Source organism: Protomyctophum parallelum (genome assembly GCF_964188405.1).
Source record: "Protomyctophum parallelum genome assembly, chromosome: 16".
In the NCBI taxonomy this organism is placed as follows: domain Eukaryota; kingdom Metazoa; phylum Chordata; class Actinopteri; order Myctophiformes; family Myctophidae; genus Protomyctophum; species Protomyctophum parallelum.
The window spans coordinates 40,014,213-40,040,038 of NC_139711.1; the positions used below are offsets into that span (position 1 = coordinate 40,014,213).

Sequence of the window (25,826 nt, forward strand, 5' to 3'; positions counted from 1 at the left end):
CAATCAAACGGAACTTCCTTTTCCCTCAAACCAGAAGAATAACAATAAAAGCTCTCGTAGCCTGCAGCTTTTATTGAGAAAATCGGTTTGAGGGAAAAGGAAGTTCCGGAAGATTGATGACTAAAAAAACAATACTACAACATGACGTAGCGATATCATCCGCTCCCGACCGGATCATATACCCGAAATGGAATGGTGCCCAGGCTAGACAATTACAAAACATCAGGCATACTGTACATATTTTCATTATTAAAAAAGATGACCTGAAAATATAATGCATGCAGTTCATCTCTCACCCTTGTGAGCAGATCAGTGATATGACACATTGAACTGTATTTCCTGTATTAACAGGTCACAGCTGAACTGTGGTTTGGAAAGCCTGCGTGTCTGCAGACTCTGCACTCTTCATTTACAGTGTCAGTAACTGATAAAGGAGCGTGCAATTGCAGACATGAGTTGAGTGTGTGCATGCACATGCACTTCTCATGTATGTGCACGGATGCATCACTGTCACTATTGTTGTTGCCGTATAGTGTTCTGTAAACGGTTCATCATCAGATATAAGTGGTTCCCAAACGTTTTTGCTCAAGACCCAAAAGAGAAATGACATTTGCGGACACAAACTTGTGAAAGTAGTTGGGAATGGTATAGTTTATTTGGTATATCGATCTTTTATTCCAACTCGTGGCGACTGCATGGCGAGACTAAAAACAAACAGGGATGTTGTGGCTCTTTTGTTGGTTCCAAACATTTCTATCTTAGCCACTGATGCACCCAGATACTTTGGATGTATGCAGTACATTACAAACAGCTCCTTCTGGCATTGTCTGTCCTGTGTTGTCTGTCTGGTAAAAACTGGTTTGTCCACCAGGTGCATGCCGCTCCCCAATCACCCAGGCCTACATATGCTCTCCATCAATCAATTAGGCCTGGGGAGGCGTGCCCCTGGCCTGGTGTCCAAACAGTGATTCAATTACATAATAACCCACCAAACCAATACCCAATAATGCCAAATAATAACTATAACAATTGTGAGAATAATAATAAATAGACATACAAAACAGTGAGGATGGCTTCTACAAGGGGGAACCAAAACAAAGTAATGCCGAAAAAGCCCAAACCCTTAAACCTAGACTTCTTTTTTTTTTTTTTTTTTTAACTTTGTTTTTATTAAGGGTTTTTCAGACACATAATCAAACAAACAGAAACAACAATAACATGGTACAAAGACAAACTTCACAACGAACACAGACATAAAAACAAAAACAAATAAAATAAAAACATAAAGTTAAGATAAAACAAACGGATCATATGAATGCAGTTACATAATAAAGAAAATATAATATTAGAACCTTGCTTTGGGAATGCTTTTTAACTTCTCCTTTCCATCATTCTATTATGTTTCACCTCTTGTCCATTTATACAACGACCACTTTTCCCATCTTTTTTCATAGAGGTCTACTCTTATTCTTATCTTGAATGTCAACTTTTCCATGTCCTCAATATTGTCCATGATGGCTCGCCATTGTTTATAGCCTGGGATGTCAGTTTTGAGCCAATTTTTTGTAATTGCTTTCTTTCCAGCAGCTAGAAGGATTTTGACCAGGTATTGGTCTCTCGACTGCACAGATTCTTCAATAAGACCCAAGTACATTACAAGGCAAGAGCAGGGAATGTCGACTTTTTTAGTTTTTACCATCTAGTCTAAACCACGTACACCTAGACCGGATCACAAGAGGATTCGGTAACACAGACCAGGCTTTCCTCCGAGGTGGAAAGCCTGCATGGTGACGTGAGGTTAAGTGCATATAGGACAGATAAGCGGCTGTAGAAGTGTTACCGTGCTACTTCTCTGTCCCGCGCTGCTGTCTCCTTCCCCTCCTCTCTAATAACCGGGGCTTCCACAGCTCTCTAATTACCACTAACGAGGCCCTTAGATTTGCCCTCGCAATTAGAGGAGAGCATGCCTACTGTCCAATTTAGCGCCTGGCTGCCCACTCCCTCCCTGTCTCTGTCTGTCCACCGGCACTCCACTCCATGTAACCCCCTCTGTCCACCCCCAATCTGAGGGAAAAGGCCACAGTCAGCTGCTGGCCCCGAGTTGTATGAACCTTCCACTCCACTCTTATCCTAGCTGGCAAAGGCAGCTAGGAGGAGGGCTAAGATTGAAAACAGACATGGGTGCCCTTGCGCCTTGGTTTGAATGGATGGATGTGTGTGTGTGTGTGTGTGTGTGTGTGTGTGTGTGTGTGTGTGTGTGTGTGTGCATGTGTGCGAGAGGGGGAGGGCAGGAAGGGGTAGGCCTATAGAAAAGCAATTGTTTGTATTTGTTATTTAAGTGCGAGTGAGGAACAACTGAGATGGGGAGAAATAAAATGTGACAAGAGAGTACATATATTGCCTTATAAAGCTATTCTCTTTTAAACCTGAGCTGGATGAGTGGCTGTGAGTGAAGTTGAGTTATCGTCCTGACTGAGAAAGAGACTTTGTTTCAAAGCAGGCCACTGTGAGTGTGAGCTTTGCCAAAATGCTTTTAACTGGACCCTCTCTCTCTCTCTCTCGCTCCCTCTCTCGCTCGCTCCCTCCCTCCCTCCACCCCCCCCCTCTCTCTCTCTCTCTCTCTCTCTCTCTCTCTCTCTCTCTCTCTATTGAGCTTGTATTTTGGTGGGTTAGATGCTGTTGCCGGTAGAGACCAGTAGAGTCTTACACCACCTATCCTCTGTCAGCTGTAGAGAGTGATTATAAAAAGAAAAACAAGAAAAGAAAAGAAAAGAAAAGAAAAGAAAAGAAAAGAAAAGAAAAGAAAAGAAAAGAAAAGAAAAGAAAAGAAAAGAAAAGAAAAGAAAAGAAAAGAAAAGAAAAGAAAAGAAAAGAAAAATAAGCAAGTCACATCAGCGAGGGACCTCAACTGCTACCTAAGATAAACAAACAGAACTTGATTCTTTCTCTCTCTCTCTCTCTCTCTCTCTCTCTCTCTCTCTCTCTCTCTCTCTCTCTCTCTCTCTCTCTCTCTCTCTCTCTCACTCACTCCCCTCACTCTCTCCCTCAGATAATTCCCTTTCTATAGCCTCCCTCCTTTGCTTTTGTCCTCCCTCCCTGGCTCCCTCCTCTCCCTCATTCGTTCTCTGCATGTGTTTTAATCGTGGCAGAGCCAGCTGATCACAGAGACTCTGTGTAAAAACATCAGAATAGGAGAGTGAGGGGTGTGTGTGTGTGTGTGTGTGTGTGTGTGTGTGTGTGTGTGTGTGTGTGTGTGTGTGTGTGTGTGTGTGTGTGTGTGTGTGTGTGTGTGTGCACGTGTGTGCACGTGTGTGTGTGTGTGTGTGTGTGTGTGTGTGTGTGTGTGTGTGTGTGTGTGTGTGTGTGTGTGCGCACATGTGTGTGCCTGCCTGCCTGCATCTAGTTGGGAGAACTTCTTTTCCTTTACAGACATCCTTTCTGAACAGGGGGCGGGCTTCATCAGTGTGTAGAGAGGGGAGACCCCTGGTGCTGTGATTTGATTCAACAAACAGCCGGGCTCAGAGAAGTTGCTCCTCCTGCGCACTCCCAGGACACAGCCAGGGACATTAACCTCCTGTCTGTCCACAAGAGCAGCAGGACACAGGGACATTAACCTCCTGTCTGTCCAGAGGACACAGGGACATTAACCTTCTGTCTGTCCACAGCAGGACACAGGGACATTAACCTCCTGTCTCTCCAGAGACCCTGCAGTGTGTCCCAGCTATAGAACCAGTGCATTGAAAAAGCTGGTGGTCAGATGGTGCAGAGGGAAAGCAAACAAGGGGAAGAAGACGTTCTCGTCCTGTGCTGTTGAACGTGATAACGCTGAAGGTAAGAAGCCTCACTTTTGATTTCCACTGTAGCACCTTTCAGGACCCTTGGTTACCTTTTCTGTATTTGGGACATCGGTACAGACGTCCCAAATACAGAAAAGGTAACCAAAGGGTCCCGAAAGGGGCTACTACGGTCACTGGACATTGGACAGTAAAGATGTTCCAACCCTCACGTCGTGGCTTTGAACATTCACTTAGCCTGCAGGCTGCATGGAGATCACACTGTGACTGATTCCATTTCCATAGTCTGTCTGTCACAGGATGGGAGAAAGCGCCTCATTCCTGGAGGAATGATGATCCACTGCCTGCATGGGGTCGTTGGATATGAATTCATGCATGTTTAATTAGATGACAGTCAGTCGGGCTCATGTTGTTGTTGATCGTTTCTTACGATGACAGATTATGTTGTCCAGATTTAAGACTTATTTGGCTGAAAGAGTTAAGTCAAGAGTCAGTCAGTTGCCCAGTTTTTGTTGCTGTTGACACTGCTGTCAGACAACAGTGTTTAGTGAGAAGGTGTCTTTGTGTGTGTGTGTGTGTGTGTGTGTGTCTGTGTGTGTGTGTGTGTGTGTGTGTGTGTGTGTGTGTGTGTGTGTGTGTGTGTGTCTGTGTGTGTGTGTGTGTGTGTGTGTGTGTGTGTGTGTGTGTGTGTGTGTGCGCGTGTGTGTGTGTGTGTGTGTGTGTGTGTGTGTGTGTGTGTGTGTGTGTGCATGCGTGCGTGCGTGCGTGCGTGTGTGTGTGTGCGTGCATGTGTGTGTATTTGTTATGCACATTCTTGTACACACGGCCCGTTACATGTGAATGGGTGTGAACAACCTGTTCAAACAAACACCAACATTGTGGTGACTGGAGTGAGTTGTCCCTCACAGCCGGCGGGTGACATTACATCTCTGTACACATGTCCCTTTGACGCTCACCACAGTGCAACTCTAACACTGTTTACCTTCTCACTAAGAAATACGCTTAACAAGGTGTCCTATAGGGGTATCTGACTCTGACTCTCTCTCTCTCTCTCTCTCTCTCTCTCTCTCTCTCTCTCTCACATGCACGCTCAAACAGCTTTATGACACAAGCTGTGTGTTAACCCTCCACTTTGTGCTTCACTGCTAAATATGTTGTTTGTACAGCTCTCGTCGGTCACCCATAGTGAACTATCGGTCCTCGCCGGAGGACCATCGCTGTCCTGTCCTGCCTCCCATACTGTATGTGAAATCAGTCTTCCCTATACAGAAATGCAGGGAAGCTCGTCCCTTACACCAAGCCCTGGTTGTAGTGGTATCATCGAACTCTGCATCAGCCATCAGCCGCTTTAGTTGTGGTGGGCCTCTGTTTCTAGATAGATCGCCCCCGAATCGTATATAGCTTCGGCCTCAGTCACCATTTGTAAGAATGCGTCTCTCATAAACATGTGAATGTTGTTGTCGTCTGTGCCAGACAGACATAAACAATTGGTTGATTCATCTCATTAATCACAGGGGAAGGTTTTAGTACCTGCAATGAGTTACATTTTGACTATGTGAGCCTATTTCATGACAGACACATGTGGCAAGCATGTAATCTTACAGCAAAGCCAAGCAAGCCAGCAGATGGTTTGCACATGAAGGCATCAGTTGCTAATAATGAATGGGAGTCTACAGTACTTTGCTATATAAGCTAAACTGATCTACTGTCTACAATTTACTTTTTTTCTAAAGAAAATCTGATTAATCTGATTTCCTCAACAGATGACTCTCTTGTGGATGTCCTATATCCACTTAGCCGATGTTGTGTTGTGTATTATCTTATTAAATAAGTTCTCGGTGTTCTGTAAACAAATTATTTAGGGATGTTTTTAGGGGCTATTTTGAGACAGGTCAGGCATATTGTCTAGTATTGCCATCTTGAGACCGGTCAGGCATATTGTCTAGTATTGCCATCTTGAGACAGGTCAGGCATATTGTCTACTATTGCCATCTTGAGACAGGTCAGGCATATTGTCTAGTATTGCCATCTTGAGACAGGTCAGGCATATTGTCTAGTATTGCCATCTTGAGACAGGTCAGGCATATTGTCTAGTATTGCCATCTCAAACAAGTTTTGGGAATTGGTGTTGGTATCGTAGTTTTGATATCGTAGTGAATGAAACAGGTCTTTCTTACTAACTTAAAACAGAGGGATGTTTTTTTCCCCGTTTTTACACAGGGGGGATTTTCCTCCCCAGTGCATCATGCGGTTGGTATGTGCTGTAGTACTGGTGCTCTGGTATATTGCAGTCCAGCCCTGATGAATCCTCTCCCCGTGGCCCAAACCTAATCCTTCGTCATCAGCTGTTTCCTGCCTGCCTGCATGCCAGCCACTCGGTATAGGAAATGTGCTTCGCATTATGACCGTGCAGAAAACATGCCGTGATGGTCTGATTCTGCAGCCGGCTGGCTGACAGAAACCCCAGGGCACCAATATGCTGACACTCCCTGCTTAACAGCGCCTTTCTGAAGCACATTGATCTCATTGTGTCCTCCTCGCTGTGATTTATCCTCTGTGAGCTCCAAACGCAGCTGTTGACCATCGACTGTGTAAATGCAGACCAGTGAGGGAGTGAATGTAGAGTTTAATATAGTGAATACCTGTCATCGGACTGTCTTTTGCTTAATCAATAAAGGACATCATGTAGGGCTGGGAAATTTATCAAAATATATCAATTCAAAACCGATATTTAGTTTATCGGATTTAATCTTGCTAGTGTTGGTTAATTGGTTAATTGGATAACTGATAAGTAGTTAAATGATTTAACATATTTCTTCCATGTATCATACTTTGTTGGTGGCGTAGCAGAAACAGCAGATCTACAAGTTCGCAACGGGTCACGTCATGACAGGTTGTGAGCTTGTAGATCTGCTCTTTTCACTTCTTTAAAAAAAAAACGTTGATAAATTGTATCGAGTCAAAGGTCCGACTCCGGTCGTGATATTGATTTGAAGTCCTATCGCCGCCCCCCCCCCCGGCCCTATCCTGATGTCTGGAGTATATGTCTTTAAGAATACAGCAACATAGCAACCCATCTGAGTCACTTAGTGGTGGTCAATTATCCTGTGATTCATAATGCATCGCTCATACTTTGGGACGAGGCAATATAGTCTCCCTTGTCAGACCGAGACCAGCATGCTGTTAACCCATTCTGAACGGGCACCCATTTTGGTGTCAGCATCATGTTATGCTTTAGCTATTGAAAAATAGCAGATCTACAAGCTCATATCGCGCCACCGAGTGGCGCGATACGAGCTTGTAGGTCTGCTATTTTTGAAAAATCGAAGAGCGACTGACATTTCTAGAATCTGATCTCAGGTCAGAATGGGTTAATCAGACCAGTGTGTGTCCAGTGGAAACCTCGTGTGAATCTGATCTCGGGTCAGATTGGGTTAAAGACGTTGAAGGCTTTATCGCTGACACACCACATACTGGATATGGACACTTAGAAGAGTTACGGATAACCTTTAATGAAGATTGCTCCGAGTGCTGCTGAGACAGAGCTGCTGTACAGTATGTACTGTATACTCCTCCTGCCCAGTATGGAGAAAGTCTTTACTTTAAGTAAAAGTATCAAATATTGCAATGTAGAAAATAGAAATACTCTGTTAAGAGTAAAAGTCCGGAAATCGACAAGTACAAAAGTATTGGCTACAAAATGTACTTAAAAGTACAAATTGTGCAGAATGCCCCCATTTTAAGTATTCAAATGTACAATAATCTTTTGAAAATAGCAGATCTACAAGCTCACGATGTGACGCATTGTGAGCTTGTAGATCGGCTATTTTCAAATGGCCGAAATGTATATATAGGGCTGAAGTGGTTAAAGGGGAATACCACTCAGTTTCAACATTTTACTATGTCATCAATATACCTCAGACTAGAGTTGTTGTGTGGAAATAATCCACAGGTCTGACAAGTGATCAGTAACATTGTGAAGTATAGTAGTATCTTTGTGATGTCACTGAGATGTACTTCATAATGTTACTTTTACTTTTTAATTATGACATAGTAAAATGTTGAAAATGAGTGGTATTCCCCCTTAATGTATGTTTTGCAATAATAATCAAATTATACAAATTAAGTATAGTTAGTAACTAAAGTTTTCAAAAGATTGTAGTGGAGTAAAAGTACAATAATATTTGCCTCTGAGATGTAGTGTAAGTACACAAGTAAAAGTATTAGAAATTGGAAATACTCAAATACCTCAAAATTGTACTTAACAGTACTTAAGAAAATGCACTTAGTTGCTTTCCACCACTGCCTCTCTCTTTCTCTCCCCCCCCCCTCTCTCTCTCTCTCTCCCCCTCTCTCTCCCCCCTCTCTCCCTCTCCCTCTCCCTCTCCCTCTCCCTCTCCCTCTCCCTCTCCCTCTCCCTCTCCCTCTCCCTCTCCCTCTCCCTCTCCCTCTCCCTTTCTCTCTCTCTCTCCCCCTCTCTCTTTATCTATGTCTATCTCTCTCTCTCTCCCTCTCTCTCTCTCTCTCTTCATCCACTCTCACTCCCACTCACACAGAACTGACAGGCAGCTGTGTCCCATCTTTGGAGAGTAGAGAAATACAGCCACGCCTAGAGAAAGAAATATTCCTTTCTATTAATAATAGCAATGTTTAAGAAGGAAAATAATATTTCAGCCAGCCACATTAAAGGCACAACAACATTGTTGAATTTGCGAGGCACTTCAAGTGACAGTATGTAAATAAGTATTAGCCTACATAAATAACTATTTTCTTAAGACTGTGTATTAATAAAATGTTGAAGTGAGTTTTTTTTTTTATTATTTATAGTGGTCATTTTCATAGCTGCAAGGTCAAAAGAAGAGTTTTTGTCACACAATGCAAAATACACAATAGTTTTGTCTTTGTTTCTTCTATTGTGCAGTGTCACATATATTCCTTTTTACAGCTTACAATAGGAATTCCTTTTAACCACTCAAAACCCTTAATTCTTAGTAAAGTTGAGCATTGGCTCTGTATTTAGTCTGCTCTTTCCTTTTTTCCCCTCTACAGTACACCAAACCTCTTTGCAGAAAATAGCAGATCTACAAGCTCGTAGATGTGAATGTTTGATGAATAGGGATGCTGCTGGGTTCAGTTGGTTAATTGCACAGTTACCATACTCCGGCTCACACTGTACCACCTTCATGTCCTGACAACATGGAAGGTGGCTATTCAGGCATATAGGCCTGTTCCTCTTAACACTTTGACAAAGACTCAAATGAGTTTTTAGCTCTGGCCAAAACATAACAAACCGTGTAAAAGATCACCCACGTTAGCTTTTTTTCCTCCGTCTTTTTGCTGCTTTTCTCTCCAGTTCACACACTGTTGTGGTTTGGGAAGCCGCCATGGAAAACGAGCGGAATTTTAAAGCCAGTCAGAGTTGTAATTGTATTCAGCTGTTTCTTTTTTGTCTTTTGTACAGGGGGAAGGGAGGGGGGTGTGGAGGGGGCTGAAGTGTGTGTGGGTGTGTTCTGTTTCTCACGGGACGGGTGGGAGGGTGATGTTTGTGGGACGGACGGTGTGCAGGAAGAAGGAGGGGTCATGGTCTCTCGCTGTCCAGATGGATGGTTTCCATCTATATGGTATCTTTCAGTGTTTCTCAAATGGGCACTCTAGTTCAGGGGTAGGCAACCTTAGGCACAGGTGCCAACATTGGCACAGGGGAGGTGCTCCCCTATAGGAGAGTGATAACTGGGGGTGATCACTGGGACACGTGTGAGAGAGTTGTTTTCTTTACAAATTATATATAACATCTCACATCTGTATGCAAATTACACATAACAACAATAATGTAGAATAATAGATATAGGTGGGTTATTGAGTCTAATGATATAAAATATCTTTAAAGAAAAATAATAAAAGACAGAAGGGTCCCAGACGTAGGAAGAGGTATTCTGTGTGCATAACACTCGCTGCATCATCAATTTTCTGACCTATACTGCAAAACCTCAGTATCAGGAAGAAAAAAAGTGCCCTTCTGGGCACAGGTCTCCACCAGGAGGATAGGAATGTTTAGGAGTAATATAAACATGTTTTTTGTTTGTTTGTTCCAATCTTTGCCAATCAGGATGGAATATGGGAAATGGTGCAGATCCGTGTTGATCGCACACATGCACAATCCACCTGTTGGTGGCGCTATAACAGGCCAATGTGAAATGGGTGGGCTATATTCCTCAGCCTAATAGGAAAGTGCGTGAAAGATTTCACGTCAAATTGCACGCTGCGTTCATGATTTGAGGCTTTTTGTTCAAAACAGGCCAATCCTGCAAAATTTGAAAGCCAATGTTAGCCAATTAGGATGGAATATGAAATATCAGACACATCCGTCTTGAGCACATGACTATGGAGATACTGCTGTGTAACGATTTGCGGGATTTTTGGACAAAATCCGGAGGAGTAATATCCAAAAATGTGTTTTACAAAAGTCGGCCTCCTGGTGGCGCTCTAAAAGCCAGATGTGAACTAAAGAGACTGTGTACCAATTTGCGCGATGTTTGGACAAAATCTGTAGGTGTACTGTGCAAAAACTTGTTTTGCACAAAGCGGCCTCCTGGTGGCGCTATAACAGGCCGTTCTGGAAATTTTGGGGCAGAGGTTCATCGTTGGCATCCAGGGAGTGTGTGTGCAAAATTTGGCGTCGACCGGGTTAACGGTGCCGGAGATTAGCTGCTCACGGACACACGGACGGACGGACGGACACACGGACGGACGGACGGACGGACGGACGGACGGACGGAGTGCAAAACATACTCTCCCCCCATGCCTTCGGCCTGGTGGAGACAATGATGGAGAAAGGGTTTGTTGTGGCTGACATATTGTTGTTGTGGGGGTAGCCTAGCCCTAGCCTACACAAGAAAGTTTCAGGCCCATGCACTATTTTGACCTGAGATCAGATTCTAAAAATGTCTTCTACATCCTGACAGTTTTCTGAAAAAGCTATGTTTCTATGTCAGTGGTTCTTCGATTTTTCAAAAATAGCAGACCTACAAGCTCGTAGCGCGCCACTCAGCGCGCTATGAGCTTGAAGATCTGCTATTTTTCAATAGCTAAAGCATGACATAATGCTAACACCAAAAGGGGTTCCTGCCCAAAATGGGTTAAAAAAAATTCTGCTGTAGTCTGTATTCCTCACAGTGACGGTTTTCATGGAAAAGACTGCTTATTTCAGAAATGTTCAGAATGGAAAATACACATTAACCACATTTTGTTTGACAACAAATACTGTGCTTTGAACTGCAAATTACACTTTTAAGTTATAGGTACCTTTTTATTTTTTTTGTAAGTTCCTAGTCTTTGATATCTCAATGCATTTAAAATACGGTAATTAAAGCGATCTATAACGTTCTCCACATCTAAGCATTATTCTGCTGGTCTACCACCACCACCACCACTGACTGCTGTTTCCCACAAGCCTGCGCGGTGTGTTGTGTGTGCAGATCCTTTGGCGCCCACCCTGTCCCACCACCAGACACCAGCAACATTTACAGCTCCGTTTTAAAAGGAAGCAAAGCAACATTCACTGGATCTTTGTTATAAGCTGGAAATTAGAGATTTTATTGAATGGATAAATATATAAATATAGTAAAAGTTTGTGATTTTACTTTTTTCTATCTGTCTCTACATTACCTGTATCATCTTCATGCAGACATGCACACATAATGACTATTATCCCTATAAAATGCAATGCTTGCAATCATATCACACCTTTTGGTGAAATGTGTCATTTCGAATCAGTTCAGAATGTGTGTGTGTGTGTGTGTGTGTGTGTGTGTGTGTGTGTGTGTGTGTGTGTGTGTGTGTGTGTGTGTGTGTGTGTGTGTGTGTGTGTGTGTGTGTGTGTGTGTGTGTGTGTGTGTGTGCGCGCGCGCTGTGGCAACCCAGGGGAGAATAGGCAAGATGCACATTGCACAATAAAACAAGAGGTTCAGAGTCAGATTCAACATGTAACTTAAATTGTCTTTTATTAACTTGTTAGGGAAAAGGGAAAGGGGAAAATGTGGCAAAACGTCAACTTAGGGTTCCTCCTGTCAGGGGCTTGGGCTTCTATGCACAGTCCTGTGGGCAGAGCAGAGAGAGAGCTAGTGGTGACTACTAATGTATTCAGGTGGGGGAGAGTGCTGTATATATGCTCAGTTCAGTCGGCCTAGAGGAGGGAGGGAGAGAGAACGAGACCAGGTGAGCCACAATACACGCACAGCACATCCAAGTGGGTCCAAAGGTTTGAGTTAAATCTTGTACTCACTTACGAGATATCCCTCATACCAGCCTCCTCATGAACAGAGTGATTCCTGCTTCCTCACTCCTCCATTAGTCCAAACTGACTCCCCAGGCAGCTTGGGCGTCGGCTATTTAAAAGCTTCTGTATTGCCTTACTATGGCTGCAGGTGCGTCCATGTCCAGGCTCCCATTGGCTGCAATACCTACCTGTACAGGGTGATATACTTACTCCCTCTATCACCTCCCCCAGCCTCCTTCTGTGGGGAATAGGCCTGGCTGTTTCCCCTGGTTTGCCACAGTGCGTGCGTGCGGGACCCTACAACCCACCTCGCTTGCTCAGATCAGCCAATGCAGGGAGGCTGGCAGAATATTCATTAAAAAGGCCGGGACAATGCTCCACACGTCCCAGAGTCTTCTCCCTTCTGGCTCCAAAACTATGGAATGAACTTCCCATTGTAATCAGAACGGCAGACTCAGTCCCAGTCGTAGCACTTGCCATAGCACTTGCACTTGCACTAGTGCTATAGTGTGTGTGCGTGGGTGCGTGTGTGCCTTTACATTCAGGGCTTGTTTGGAGACACATGATGTTTTGAGTGTGTGGCATATCATAAGCAACTGAAACATATTTGTGCCCTTGATAATGTATTTTATAAATGTGGACTCAAATAAAGTGTCAAAGTGAAAGAGTGATAATATGTCTCCTTTAAAACCAAAAGACAGTCTGACAGTGACAATACAAAACAGTAATTTAAGTAAAAGTAGCAATACCACCATTTAGAAATACTCTTTATAAGTAAAAGGCCTGTATTTGAATATTTACTTGAGTAAATGTACAAAAGCATTGGCATGAAACTTCCACTGGACACATGCCTAGCCTAGAGGGATCTGGTGCATGTCCAGGTAGCAGACTGCTGTGCTACTCAAAGCCAATGAGGGCTTCTTGTTTGGATGTGCGTGAATCGACTGCCAACAAAACGTTGGCTTTCAGAATGAGTGACTTAGAATATTTTGTTGTCGTTGGATAAGATTTTGTCCACAATTCCATGCTATTGATGTGGTACCATTGGGAGAGACAACAGGCAAACGTTGACCAAAATAACAAATATTCTACATTCTATAATTGTGTAGACTTCTTGTAATTTAAGTAATGCAGATATTAACAATAATTTAACTCTTGAGAGTGTAAAATTAAACCAAATGGACCTACACAGGTCATTTTATGCTCTCAAGAGTTAAAGATCTAATAAGGGTCAATATGGTTACCAACTCTCCTTCATATAGCTGGGGACCACCTAGAACCCCCTCAAGGACCACTATTTGAAAACCACTCCTCTAAGTAGGTGGAATAGTTGGTCAATTCATAATGCTGTGTCCCAGCTGTTAGATATTAATCTTATTGTCTAGTTACCGCAATATGTATACTAGTAATTAAAGATGAAGTGGCATGATTTTTAAAATCACGGCATTCCATCTTTAAATAACGTTTCCATGTTCATGCTCAGGAAGAGAAGTTTTATGATACTTTTGAGCATCTATAGGCCTACATGTCATTCATATAGGAGTGCCATGATTGTTTTTTTATGTACTTGGCTCGGTATACTTGAATTTGTAATTCAAATCATTCCGAAGTCTTGATTTTCTATGCAGAAGAAAGGGTGGAAGAAATGACTAAATGAGCGATGCATATCGTGGGGCTGCATGCCGCTAAGGGGACCATAAGGTTTGTCTCGGGGGGATTTAGTCTGTCAGAGAGGAGTGATAAAAATGGAGGTTTGTTTTAACAAAGACACACTGGGTCATTTTTTTCCCACAGAGCATGCCAAAGTCCCGCTTTAAGGGGCACATATTTCAAGACCCAGACTTCCTTCTAAAGAAGAAAGCTCCAGAGAAAAAATAACAATAGAAAAACTTGATGATGATCCGCTGTATATGTTTGTGTTATTCGGAGTATGCCGGCTTAAAGTGTTCAGTGTCAAAGGTGGTTAATATTCGGTCTAGTTCTATATTTATAATGGCTTGCATTGGAAAAAGCTGATCTTTCAATTGGGGAACGTTTGTTTTATAGATAGATCATGACTTCCTGTTTACACTTACAGTAGAGTCTCTGTCCTTTGTTGTCTGTAGGCTAATTTCTTTTTTTCATCAATTAATTTTCATTGACCTCTGATTTCCTGTTTACATCCTTGGACCTCTCTGGTTGTCCACTGGCGCCTATACTTGGTACTGATCCATCTCTGTGTTGTCTTGGGCTAGAGGAGGTTGCGGTGAGGGTCTGCTGTATCACTGATGCATCGCTGACTCACACCCACGTCTGTTTCCCAATGCAGGAAGTCAGGCTTTCCAGCTGCACTTCAGGAGGCTTTCAGGACAACATTCACCCTTTTGTTATTTAATGCATTGGTCTTTCTTCTCCGTTCTTTTTCAAAGTGCAACCTTTCCTCCCGTCCCCAGGGACACACACTCAGAAAAAGGCAAACGCTCGGCTGCAAATTGAGTTTAGAAAAGTGGTTCCCACCTCATCACTGCGTTGCTTTATCATTGCCAGATGTTTCGATGAAAACGCACTGCAGGCTCATAATGCTGTATATATAGATAAGCCCCAAGAGGCATATCCACCATACATACTGCCAACGGAAGTGAGTTTACACACACTTCCAGCTGTGTCCCGGGGGGGGGGGGGGGGGGGGGGCTGTGTGGGTTTGTATGTGTGTGCTGCACCATGCTAGGAGCCGCTCTTCCTGCTTTAAAGTGACACTTTGAGTGTAGTCGGGCTGGTCATGAACGCTGGGAAGGGTCAATCAGCCACCAGATTCCCAGCAGCTCTGGGAAAAAAGTCATGCCCTGCGGGAGGAGGGATCAGTGATTATCCCTCACGCTGGTTATTGTGACAATGATAATGTAAACTCTAGTGCTTCCACACGCCTCTGTGGCCAATCAAAATGCCCAACCGAGAGCGCAGTGAAGCTTTTGGAACAATAACATTGAAAGCCCATCTATACAGTATGTCGTGCTTATATGACAAAGTATAAAATAGGGCTTAAGTGGTTCAAAGTCAGAAGGGGAAGAAAATCAACAACCGTTGATTTTGACATCCCATCATGCCCTCTTCCTGGCCCATAGCAATGGATGAATGAATGTCTGTTGTTGTGGTTTGAAGAATGACAATCATGTCACATTATTGCTTCATGCCATATCACTGTGGTTTAAGTAGAACATTCCGCAGGGAATGTCCCAATGTTGTTCTTAAGAGGGGCAGAGACGCTGCCTATAACGTTCTTGGCAGATTCTTCAGGGATTAATTGTTGGTAGACTGTCTGTGTCCTTTTAATGCTTCATGAAATGCTCTCTTCCACAAAGACCCAGCAGTAGTAGGATTAGCAACGAAGGGGGAACGCACAGTGGCGCAGTCGTTAGCTAGAAGGTTCGATTCCCGCTGGGGGCGTGTTTTCTTCTCCGCTTCATCAGCATCCATACTATAGGTGGGGTTAGCAATGGCAAAAGGGCCTTTTTTTTGCACTTTCTGTGTGGATTAGCAAAGAAGCTATATCCAGGCCTGCACATAACTGGCACGCCAGTGCACATGCGTCGTCAAAAGGTTTTGTGCACTACAGATCAAAGGCATGCCTTGCGTACCGTACCGACAGCTGAGAAAGGAATCTAGGGATTCCTCCTCCTGACATAACAGACATTAGCGACCATATTTAGATATAAAAACCATGCATCTGTCACTTAAACAATATTCACACTTTGAGTTTGGATTGGAATTACTTAAACATGGAACAGCTGCAGCATTATGTAGCTTTGCATCTGTGTGAACACAGCATAGTAACGTTGTGGCAGAGTACAAACGTCCGTAGCTATACATATACAGGTGCTCCTTTGAGGACTACCCCAAATAATTATGTGCACCCCTGGCTATATCCTTTGCAGTTATTATTAGAGCATAAATTCTGTTTTTATCAGTCATGCCATTGTTAATGAGTTCACACTCCTGTACAGTGGTCTATGTAACAGGTTGGCTGTTCAAACGGCCTTGCCCCATTTTTCTTCTCAAAGGCCCGTCGAGGTTCCCCGTCGTCCAGTGGTCGGCATCCACCCTCATCATATTGCATTATGCAAACATTATTCTTCCCTCCATTTCACATCCTCTCTGAGGTTTCAAAGGCCTTAAATAAGACGTGAACACACCTACTGTAGGTTTTTGTTAAACATCGGAGGCTTCCTGTGGTTTGATCCGAGTCGTAAGGAAAGCACGCGTGGTTTAGGTTCACATGCAACACAGTAAGATAATCCCAAACTCTATAATACTCATTTATGTATTATCACTATCATCAATCATTATTAACCATGCAAACCCTATACTTAGTTGGCCAGGGTCACCCGCGAGGGCTTCCTTCTCGTGTTTCTTTCTACACCAATAAACGCCTTCGGCGAAATTAGACAATCTGCAAGCACACAAACAACATGCGCTGTAACAACACGTTACAGCGCGTAGTAAGCTTGTAGATTGGCTACGTTCGGCCAGTTTGGTCAGTCGTTATACAGAATTGTCACTGAGGAGGAGGCCGGCGCTCGTTGTTGACGTACGGCTTCCTAGTTCCTCTGGGATGAAGTGACCCCCAGGACCCCCGTGCTCCCGCCATCACCAGCAGCGCGGTCCCCAGTGTATCTACGGTCCTGGGAAAGTTTCAGACAAATACTGTGGGAACGTGAACTGTATATACACACGCAACCGACGACAAGACGGGGGAGAGGGGCGGGGGCATCTTACGTACTGTTCATGATGGGGAGCAGGGGGTTTATGTGCCAGTGCTAATGGCCGTGTGTTTGTGTAAGTGTGCACGTTCGTCCGTGTGTTTGTGTGTGTGTGTGTGTGTGTGTGTGTGTGCGTGTGTGTGTGTGTGTGTGTGGGTCTAAGTGTTAGTGGGTTTGTATAAGCGTGTGTTAAGGGTTAGTGTCTGTCTGTGTGTGTGTGTTTGTACAAGTGTGTACGTCTGTGTGTCTCTGTGTTTGTGCGTGCAGAAGATTGATTATGATAATGTCAAGAAAAGAAGCAAAGAAAAACCATCCATATCTCAAGGCTTTTGGTTAGGTGTCTCTCTCTCTCACACGCACACACACACATGCACGCACGCGCACACGCCCACACACGCGCACACACACACACACACACACACACACACACACACACACACACACACACACACACACACACACACACACACACACACACACACACACACACACACACACACACACTCACACACACAATCTCTCTCTCTCTCTCCTTTATTAGAAGCAGGAGGTGGGGGAGGAAGTGGAGGAGTCATGTTTTTGGAGCAGCTCCAGGGTTGTTCGTGTGGGGAACAGACATAATTTAGGGAGACAGCGTGTGGATCTGAATCTGTGAGCCTGTCCTTGAACTTCTTGTAGCTCACCAGCATTTGCCTTTTTTTGATCAGATCACTTGTCATATTCTTTACAACTGGAAATGGAACACACAACCATTACAAATTCACCGTGTGTGGTGTAGAGATGACTGATGACTCAGTCTCGACATCAGTCATGGAAACTTTAGGCTCAAAGGCGTTGTCCTAAAATGTTCTTTTTATATAAAGATGGTGATTTTATATTAGCAGCTGCAGTGTGCATGCTCCACCACGAAGCTGTTAAACAAGTCCTCATGATATAAGAAAACTGTTGATTTAAAATGACACATAAACCGAATTCCTTGATGAAAATCCCTCAACGTGTTTTCGATCATAGAACCAAATAAAAACCATTGTCTGTGTTCTTAAAATAGAAGTCACCCAAATGGAATTCACTATCAGATAACGCTGTTATCCTCCCGAAGATGGATGTCACCCTTTTTTTTCCTTCCACTGGCGGATCCCTGGAACATCGATCCCTCCTTCTCCACCCGCTCTCCTCCCAAGACTCCCTCCCTCCTTCCGGCCCTCTCTCCTTTTCCCACCTTGTTGCTGTACGCCGGCCTGTGATCTGTCTTTAACCGTTTCCAGACGCTTGCATGCATGCTGCCTGCAACCCTAAACTACCCCTCACCCCCCCCCCCACCACCACCAGCCCCTCCCCCCCCCCCCCCCCCCCTCCCCCCCACTTCCTCCGCACGTCCACCCACCACTGCTGCACTTCATTATGATGCTCCCCATGCACGTCACGGCCCTCTCCCTTTATCATGCACTGTAATGGGATACGGGAAGAGTGGGTACACCTCCGTGTTAAAATTGACTTTTTTTTCCCCCTCCACAAAGTGTAAAGAAATAATTTGGAAAATGGTCTTCCTGACAGGAAATGGTCAGCTAATGTAAACTAAAGTACACATGATTTGAACATGCACAGCACATCATTATCAGGCCTTAGAATTTACAACTTAATTTTCAACTTTTTGTTTATGCCCAAAATGACTATATAGCTATAAAGGTTTTGTAGCAATTGTAGAACTATTAGGCCATAATTGTCGATTGTTTAGCATGTATATGAATTTTAGTCACCTTTAGAACCTAATAGGTGTTGACTTGAATACTGTGTGAATGTGTAGCCAATGTAATTTGTTGTCATTGGTCTAAATCTAAAACACTGAAACTTTCTTTTAATTGTAAGGGGAATTCCCCCATAACTCTGAGCTACAGACCTGGGTGCATTTGGAACCCTAGTGTCAATGAACCCTGTGTGTCCACGCATCTCACTTTGAGAACCACTGGTCTAAAACATGAACTCACTTTGGTTAACCAACTAAGAAGCCCATTTTATATTTTGCTGTGTCATGCGAAAAAGTGAAAAGACGTGTTGTGTCTGTCCTCCAATCACCTCAAGCTGAACCCAGACAAGACTGAGCTTCACTTCTTCCCAGCTAAGTCCTGCCCTATGCGGGAGCTAACTATCTCCGTAGACAACGCCCTGGTAACGTCTGTCCAAACAGCCAGGAACCTCTGTGTTGTCCTGGACAGTCAGCTCTCGTTCAAAGCTCACATCACGGCCCAGGCCGTAGCGTAACGGTATGGGCACCGGACTGGTGATCCAGTCGCGGTGTGCCGCGGGTTCGACTCCCGGACCCGACACGGCCTTTACCGCATGTCATCCCCCCATCTCTCTCCCGTTTCCTGTCAGCCTACTTTCTATCCCTTAAAAAATCAATAAAGGCGTAAGCCGCAAAAAATATCTTAAAAAAAAAAAAAAAAAGCTCACATCACAGCTGTCACTCGATCCTGTAGGTTCACACTCTATAATATACGACGAATTAGACCGTTCCTCACCCAAAAAAGACTATTGTAACTCCCTCCTTACTGGCCAACCAGCATGTGCACTTAAGCCTCTCCAGCTGATCCAAAATGCCGCAGCTCGCTTGGTCTTCAACCAGCCAAAATTCTCACATGTCTCCCCCCTGCTCCGCTCCCTCCACTGGCTCCCGGTCGCTGCCCGCACAGAATACAAAACTCTGATGCTGGCATTCAAGGCAACCAAAGGTATGGCTCCCCCATATCTTGCAAGTATGATTGAACCCTACAAACCCTCCCGCGCACTCAGATCAGCCAACGCAGGGAAGCTGGAAGTACCCTCACTAAAAACGCCGGGACAACGCTCCACACGTCCCAAACTCTTCTCCCTTCTGGCTCCAAAACTGTGGAATGCACTTCCCATTGCAGTCAGAACTGCAGCATCACTCCCAATCTTCCGCCGTAGTCTGAAAACCCACCTTTTTAGACTCCATCATGGCCCATAGCACTTACCCTACCCCCTTAGATAGCATTTCTGTAGACTTAGATAGCATCTGATACAGACTTATAGCATGTTATGTAGACGGCACTATAATTGCATTGTATATAGTCATAGCACGCCATAGTACATATGTATAGCATATTAGTATATATATATAGTTTATATGTATAGTCTCATAATATAGATATTCCACTGTTACTTTCTTAGCTTACGCATGTTTTATGATAAATGCTTTTGTGATGTATTTCCCATGCTTTTGTTCTTGATTATTGTAAGTCGCTCTGGATTAAGAGCGTCTGCTAAATGCCTAAATTGTAAATTGTAAATTGTGTCTCACGACATGCATTGCTGGTTAAAACTCACCCTGTGAGGTTAGGGTTAGGTTAGACGTTAGTATGGCGTAGAGTGTTGCAGGACTATAATGCCTGTTAACTTAGGGTTAGGGACGGGTTAGTAACTTACTCTGGACCAAACACATGCACCCTCTCTCACTACTGACTCTCAGAATTAGCTAAAAAAAAGGGGGGGGGGGGGAAGAAATCTGCATTTTTGTTTTGGTGAAGTTTAGGGTGAAAATTAAAATGTTATAAAAACATGCCCAAAACAGGGACGCAAGGTTGAAATTGACATTCAAAACCTGTTTAGTTTTATTACTGGCATGTCATGCATGTCTCCATTCTCACCACACCAAACTAATGGCTCAGTGTGATGCTGGATAACTCAGTGTACAGCGTTGTCGCCGCACAGCGTGCTGCAAAGTACCACACAGTGACCCATTTGTTAGTGGGACTCAACAGGGATGGACCACGGACAAAAAAGCCACACACATTGTTGTTCTGTCTGTGTGCAGCCATGCATTGCATTCCTGTGTCAATTGGACCACAAATAGTGTGCACGCCAGAAAATCATTAAATCATTACGGGAAGTCTTCTTGAAGTATTAAAAACAAACATGAATTTATTAGCATTCATTTTATTTCTTTGAACTTTTGGCAATTAATTTGGCCGGCGGGAACAGATTGCACTATCTGGGCATGAAATGTGGCTTTAGTCGACTCCCAAGCAACTTAATTGACCCCATGGAAGTCTATCCATCAGGGCTTATCTTTCTGAAATGGAAAGATATTGAGATTTTCTGCCCGGAATGTTCAATCCATAACCTTAGTGTCATTCATCTCTTCCCAGAGTGTTGAGCGTAGATTTTGATTCAGAAATGGGATAGTCCTATATTGAATTATTGGAGTCTTACATTACTTGTTATTGTCCTACAGTGTATGTATACTAGTATTAAGTGATGTTTTTGCTTCTCTTGGTTTGCAGACCAAAAGACATTTGGAGCCATCCACCATGGGGCCCGTGGAAGTTTCCATATTATGTCGTCTGACATTCATAGTCACAGGTGGGTTTTATACTTAATCTTTGTATTGTAATTGTATTGGAGTTTTTTTTTCTTTTTCTTGTGTGTGTGTTGTTGGTTTTTTGTTATTCTGTTTGTCTTTCTCAGCTTGTTTCTGTATTTGTTTAAAAGAAAACTAAAATCTAATAAACAGAACGTTAGAAAAGTCTTATGCCATGTATTTATACGCCCATTTAGACCTGAGGCCGATTCAAAGAAATATCTTACGTTACATATGTTACTGCTACAGTATATCAGTGGTGCTCAAAGCGTTTTCATCTCAAGTATACCCCAGAATGATATACGATCACCACCTCAAAATATTTAGTTCCATGGACCCCCAGAAGCAAAGATTTGAGTTAAAAAATATATATATATATTTCAAAGATTTGCACAAATGGCTGATCTACAAGCTCACAGCGCAGCCCGAAGTGATGTGCTATTAGCTTTGTATATCGTGCTATTGTTGAATAGTCAAAGTATAAAAGAATGGTTATAAAGTGGTTATAAATGACACAGATCCTTTCCCGGTCTTTAACGGGTTGAACAAACTCAACAGTCACACTGTGAGAAACCATTAGGCCCTTATATGGTGATTAAAGACGATTGTGTTGAAATCCTGACGGCACACACCGGCCAATTAGCCCCGCGAGATAAGCCCAGTACCTCTGGACGGCTGGCCTGTGTCATTTTGAGTACATCTGTCAATGATAAGACGCCATTATCCTCCCACGCATCGGCTTCGGGCGGCTCTCGTCCTTCATCGCACTGGACGGGCACATTGAAACAGGATCTGTGGATTATAGTGTTGTTTTAACCTTTGGCCCCCATACCCCTGTCATGGTGACCTCTCCAACCCTAAGCTAACCTCGAGTTTAATACCAGACTTTCCATCTCGGAGGAAAGCCTGGTCTGTGTTTCTAAATCGCCTTGTGATCCGGTCTAGACCGGATGGTAAAATGAAAAAAAATGAAGAAAAAACAAACACCTCTTATTCCCGTTTGTGGGTTTCTGCCGCGCTTTGTTTTTGTCCCCATCTGTTTGTTTTTAGTCTTGCCAGTCGCTACAAGTTGGAATAAAATATGGATATACCAAACCAAAGATTCCAAGACGTACTTGAAGAAACTTGTCCGCATCGAGGCTTTTATTGGGTAGGCCCTAAAATTACGATGCCCCTTGATCACAGGGAATTTGTGGTGGGAGTTTGTGGTTTCCTGCCCGATGACCACAAACCAGTGACTACAACATGACGTTGAAGTTACCATCCGATCGAATGCAACTGGATCAGACCGGAGCATAAACCCGAAAAGGAATGCTTCCCAGGCTAACCCCAACGTATAGTCTCGCGTTGCCAGACAGTTGCCTCTCACATTTTTCAAACGCTTCCGTCATACAGTCTGGAGCAACGGAAGCTCTGATCATGAGTAAGCAATAAAGCGGAAGTGGACACTCCTCCCCACACCTAAGCAGTAAGCATATCTTGTTGCTTAGCAGAAATGGAAATAAAAGAAAATGTAAAGATATTTTTAAATATATTTTCATGTACGGAAATGGCAGCTTCCTTACTCGGATTTCGGGAGGTGTAGTTTCAGACTTCCAGCATTCGGAGATTGTGGAATAGTTGTCTGGCTACGCAAGACTAACCCTAACTAACCTAACCCAACCTCCTCCTTGTCTCCACTGCAGCTCTGCTGCTGCGTCTCAGTCCCTACTGCTCCTGCCTGGAGGTCACCCCCTCCTCCGCCGACGGAGAGCTGGTCCTGTCAGCGGGCTCGTCGCTCAGCCTCACGTGCTCGGGCAGCGAGGCCGTGGACTGGAGCTTCAAGAGGGAGGGCGTGCTGTTCGTCCCGGTCAGCGACAACGAGTACAACGTTGAGCGGCGGGGCGGTGATGGCGCCGGCACGGTCGTTTTGACCCTGATCAACGTGAGCTGGAGACACACGGCAGTGTACGAGTGCACCGACCTGCACACCGGAGAAACCAAGGAGGTGGCGGTCTTCGTGCCAGGTTGGTTAGGCCAATTAACGTTTTTACCTTTTACCTCAGTGGTTTTCAACCCGTTTCGTATCAAGGTCCATTATTTATTCGGCATTTGAGCCACGGACCACCAAGAGATTTGTAGCCTCTCAGACCCAGGACTTTTAACGATCAAAATAACAATTCTTCTACATTCTCTAATTGTGTAGACTTCTTGTAAATTAAGTAAGTCAGATGTTTAACAATAATGTAACTCTTGAGAGCAAAAAATGTAACCAGCTGGACCCTTAAGGGTCCATTTGGTTTCATGTTTTGCTTGTTTCATTGTACACTCTCAAGAGTTAAAGATCTATAAGGGTTACCAACTATCTATCATTTATCTGGGGACCACCTGAGACCCATACGCGATTCATACTCCTATTTTAGAGCCGAATAAAAGTCGGTTCGGCTCTGTAGAGCCTACAATGTGACGTCATTTGAGGTTCGGGGGGGTGGGTACCGTCTTAAAGTTGGCTCTTCGGTGCTACAGAAAATTTCTGACGAGCCGAAATCATTTCGGCACTACAGCGGTAAAATAGGAGTATGAATCGGCCCTAAGTCTTCCCCCTACCCCCCCTGTCCTCAGACCCTAAGGTGTGGTTCGTGGAGAGGTCCCACGGCATGGTGACCAAGACCAGCGAGGAGGGAACCATCCCGTGCGTGGTGACCGACCCGCGCATCAACGTCACCCTGTACGAGAGGGACCGGGACATGCCTCTCAAGGGCCTCTACGTGCCCAGCGAGGGCTACAAGGCCCCGCTGGAGGACCGCACCTACGTGTGCCGCGGAGAGCTGAACGGCGAGGTGAAAGAGTCCCAGGCCTTCTACGTCTTCAGCATCGTCGGTGAGTTGGGTTGGGTTGGGTTGAGGGGTTTTGTTTAGCTAAAGGGCTAACATTTGGCAACACTACGTTCTGTTATGAATGGAAAAATTGTGCTTTTTACTATAGTTTAAACACTCAAATGTACGTTATAAATATGTTATAGTACTCTTTATCTCGCCAACCAACCGCCTCTCTCCTTCCTTACATCTAAATGTTTTAGATCCTAAAGTACAACGTTTCGGCCTTCATCAGGTGACCTGATGAAGGCCGTTCACGGCCGAAACGTTGTGCCTTATTTATGGTGTATTGAATAAAAAGCAAACACCTTGGAGCAAACCTGTGTGCGGACTCTCCTCTCTTCACTGTACTTACCTTAGTCCAGCATCAGACAGGAACTGGATGTGCGCTAGCCACCTACCTTTTTATATTAGATCCTAAAGCTCACAGCAGATCTACAAGCTCACAACTCTGCGATATGTTGTGTCGCATCAGGCACGTTAACCAATGTTGTCGATTATATAACGTATTGATTATTCGATTAATCAGTAATCAATAGCAATATAACAATCGCTAAGAAGATAATCGATAGCCGCAGGCGCAGCCCTATATACTCTACCCCGATCCTGCTCCTCTCATCTGCGCGTGCGCTTTCCCTTCCATATCCCAGTCCCAGACGCCATCGATTGCTACATCAACGCCTCGAAGACGGTGCTGAAGCAAGGAGAGCCCCTGGCGGTCAACTGCACGGTCCATGGAGTGGACCTGGTGTCCTTCTCCTGGGACTACCCCAACGGAGAGGTGAGTGGGAGTTGTAGTCCTTCTATAAAAAAAAAGTCAAAGTCGTACGATTTGTCACACACGTTACCGCAGTGAAATTTGTTCTCTGCATTTGACCCATCTCTTGGAGCGGTGAGCCGCAGCCAAGGAGCGGTGAGCTGCAGCCATGCCGCGCTCGGGAATCATTTGATTAGTAGATTTGACTCCCCAATCCAACCCTTCGATGCTGAGTGTCAAGCAGGGAGGCATTGTGCCCCATTTTTACAGTCTTTGGTATGACCTGGCTGGGGATCGAACCCCAACCTCCCAGTTTCAGGGCGGACACTCTAACCACAAGGCCACTGAGCTGGTGGCTCCTGGGACTACCCCAACGGAGAGGTGAGTGGGAGTTGTAGTCCTTCTCCTGGGACCACCCCAACAGAGAGGTGAGTGGGAGTGGGAACAGCAGCAAAGAAACAAGGCCTTTTGTTTGACTTTCCCCTCCCCGATGGCTCGCGGGCCTCATAACAATCCCAAATTACATCAAGATGTGGAGACACGCCTCCATTTTTTAATCCCCCATAGATAGCCCACTCGTAGCACATGGAGCCTAATCATAATGAAGTAATAATCATGTCAGGAAATTGGTAAGCTTGGAAGCCATCTGCAAAACAAATAAAAACAGTGCCCTCTTTTCCTGTCTGTCGAGAGAGACTAGGAAATTGGTAACTGATAAACCTTTATTTATTTATTGTTGTATCATTTGTTATAGCCATTCAAATCGCAGCTGTCGGATGCTGTGAAAAGACTTTCGAGGCGGGAAAAAAGTATCTTCTTGTTGGGGTTAGGTTGGGGAGTTATTGAGTTTACAGTATTCTTTTGCCTAAACATACGTAATGTCCTAGAATGAGCAAATAGGGGCAGGGAATCAACGTCACGTGATTCCTCGTTTGACCCGGCAAAAACTCGGACGTGTGTCTCAAAGAAAAATGATTGATTGGCAGAATCGCGGAAAGTTTAGAATATTAGGCGGTCCCGTTTTAGATTTT

At 44.3% G+C, this 25,826-nt stretch overlaps 1 protein-coding gene across 3 annotated transcripts in view; it reads left to right on the forward strand.

Annotated features, from left to right (window-relative positions):
• Positions 1 to 3,459: 3,459 nt before the first annotated feature.
• Positions 3,460 to 25,826, forward strand: part of pdgfrb (platelet-derived growth factor receptor, beta polypeptide) — a 45,333-nt gene continuing 22,966 nt past the window's right edge. For 2 of the 3 annotated variants that reach the window (XR_014570516.1, XM_083786441.1), the window contains exons 1-5: positions 3,461 to 3,831; positions 21,107 to 21,185; positions 22,869 to 23,189; positions 23,785 to 24,042; positions 24,689 to 24,819. Coding sequence is in view for 2 of the 3 variants with exons in the window: in XM_083786441.1 (XP_083642567.1) it covers positions 21,134 to 21,185; positions 22,869 to 23,189; positions 23,785 to 24,042; positions 24,689 to 24,819 (762 nt within the window). In the remaining variant the exon portion in view is untranslated. Of the gene's footprint in view, positions 3,832 to 21,106; positions 21,186 to 22,868; positions 23,190 to 23,784; positions 24,043 to 24,688; positions 24,820 to 25,826 lie in introns of all 3 variants that reach the window. The other variant, XM_083786442.1, reaches the window with a different exon arrangement.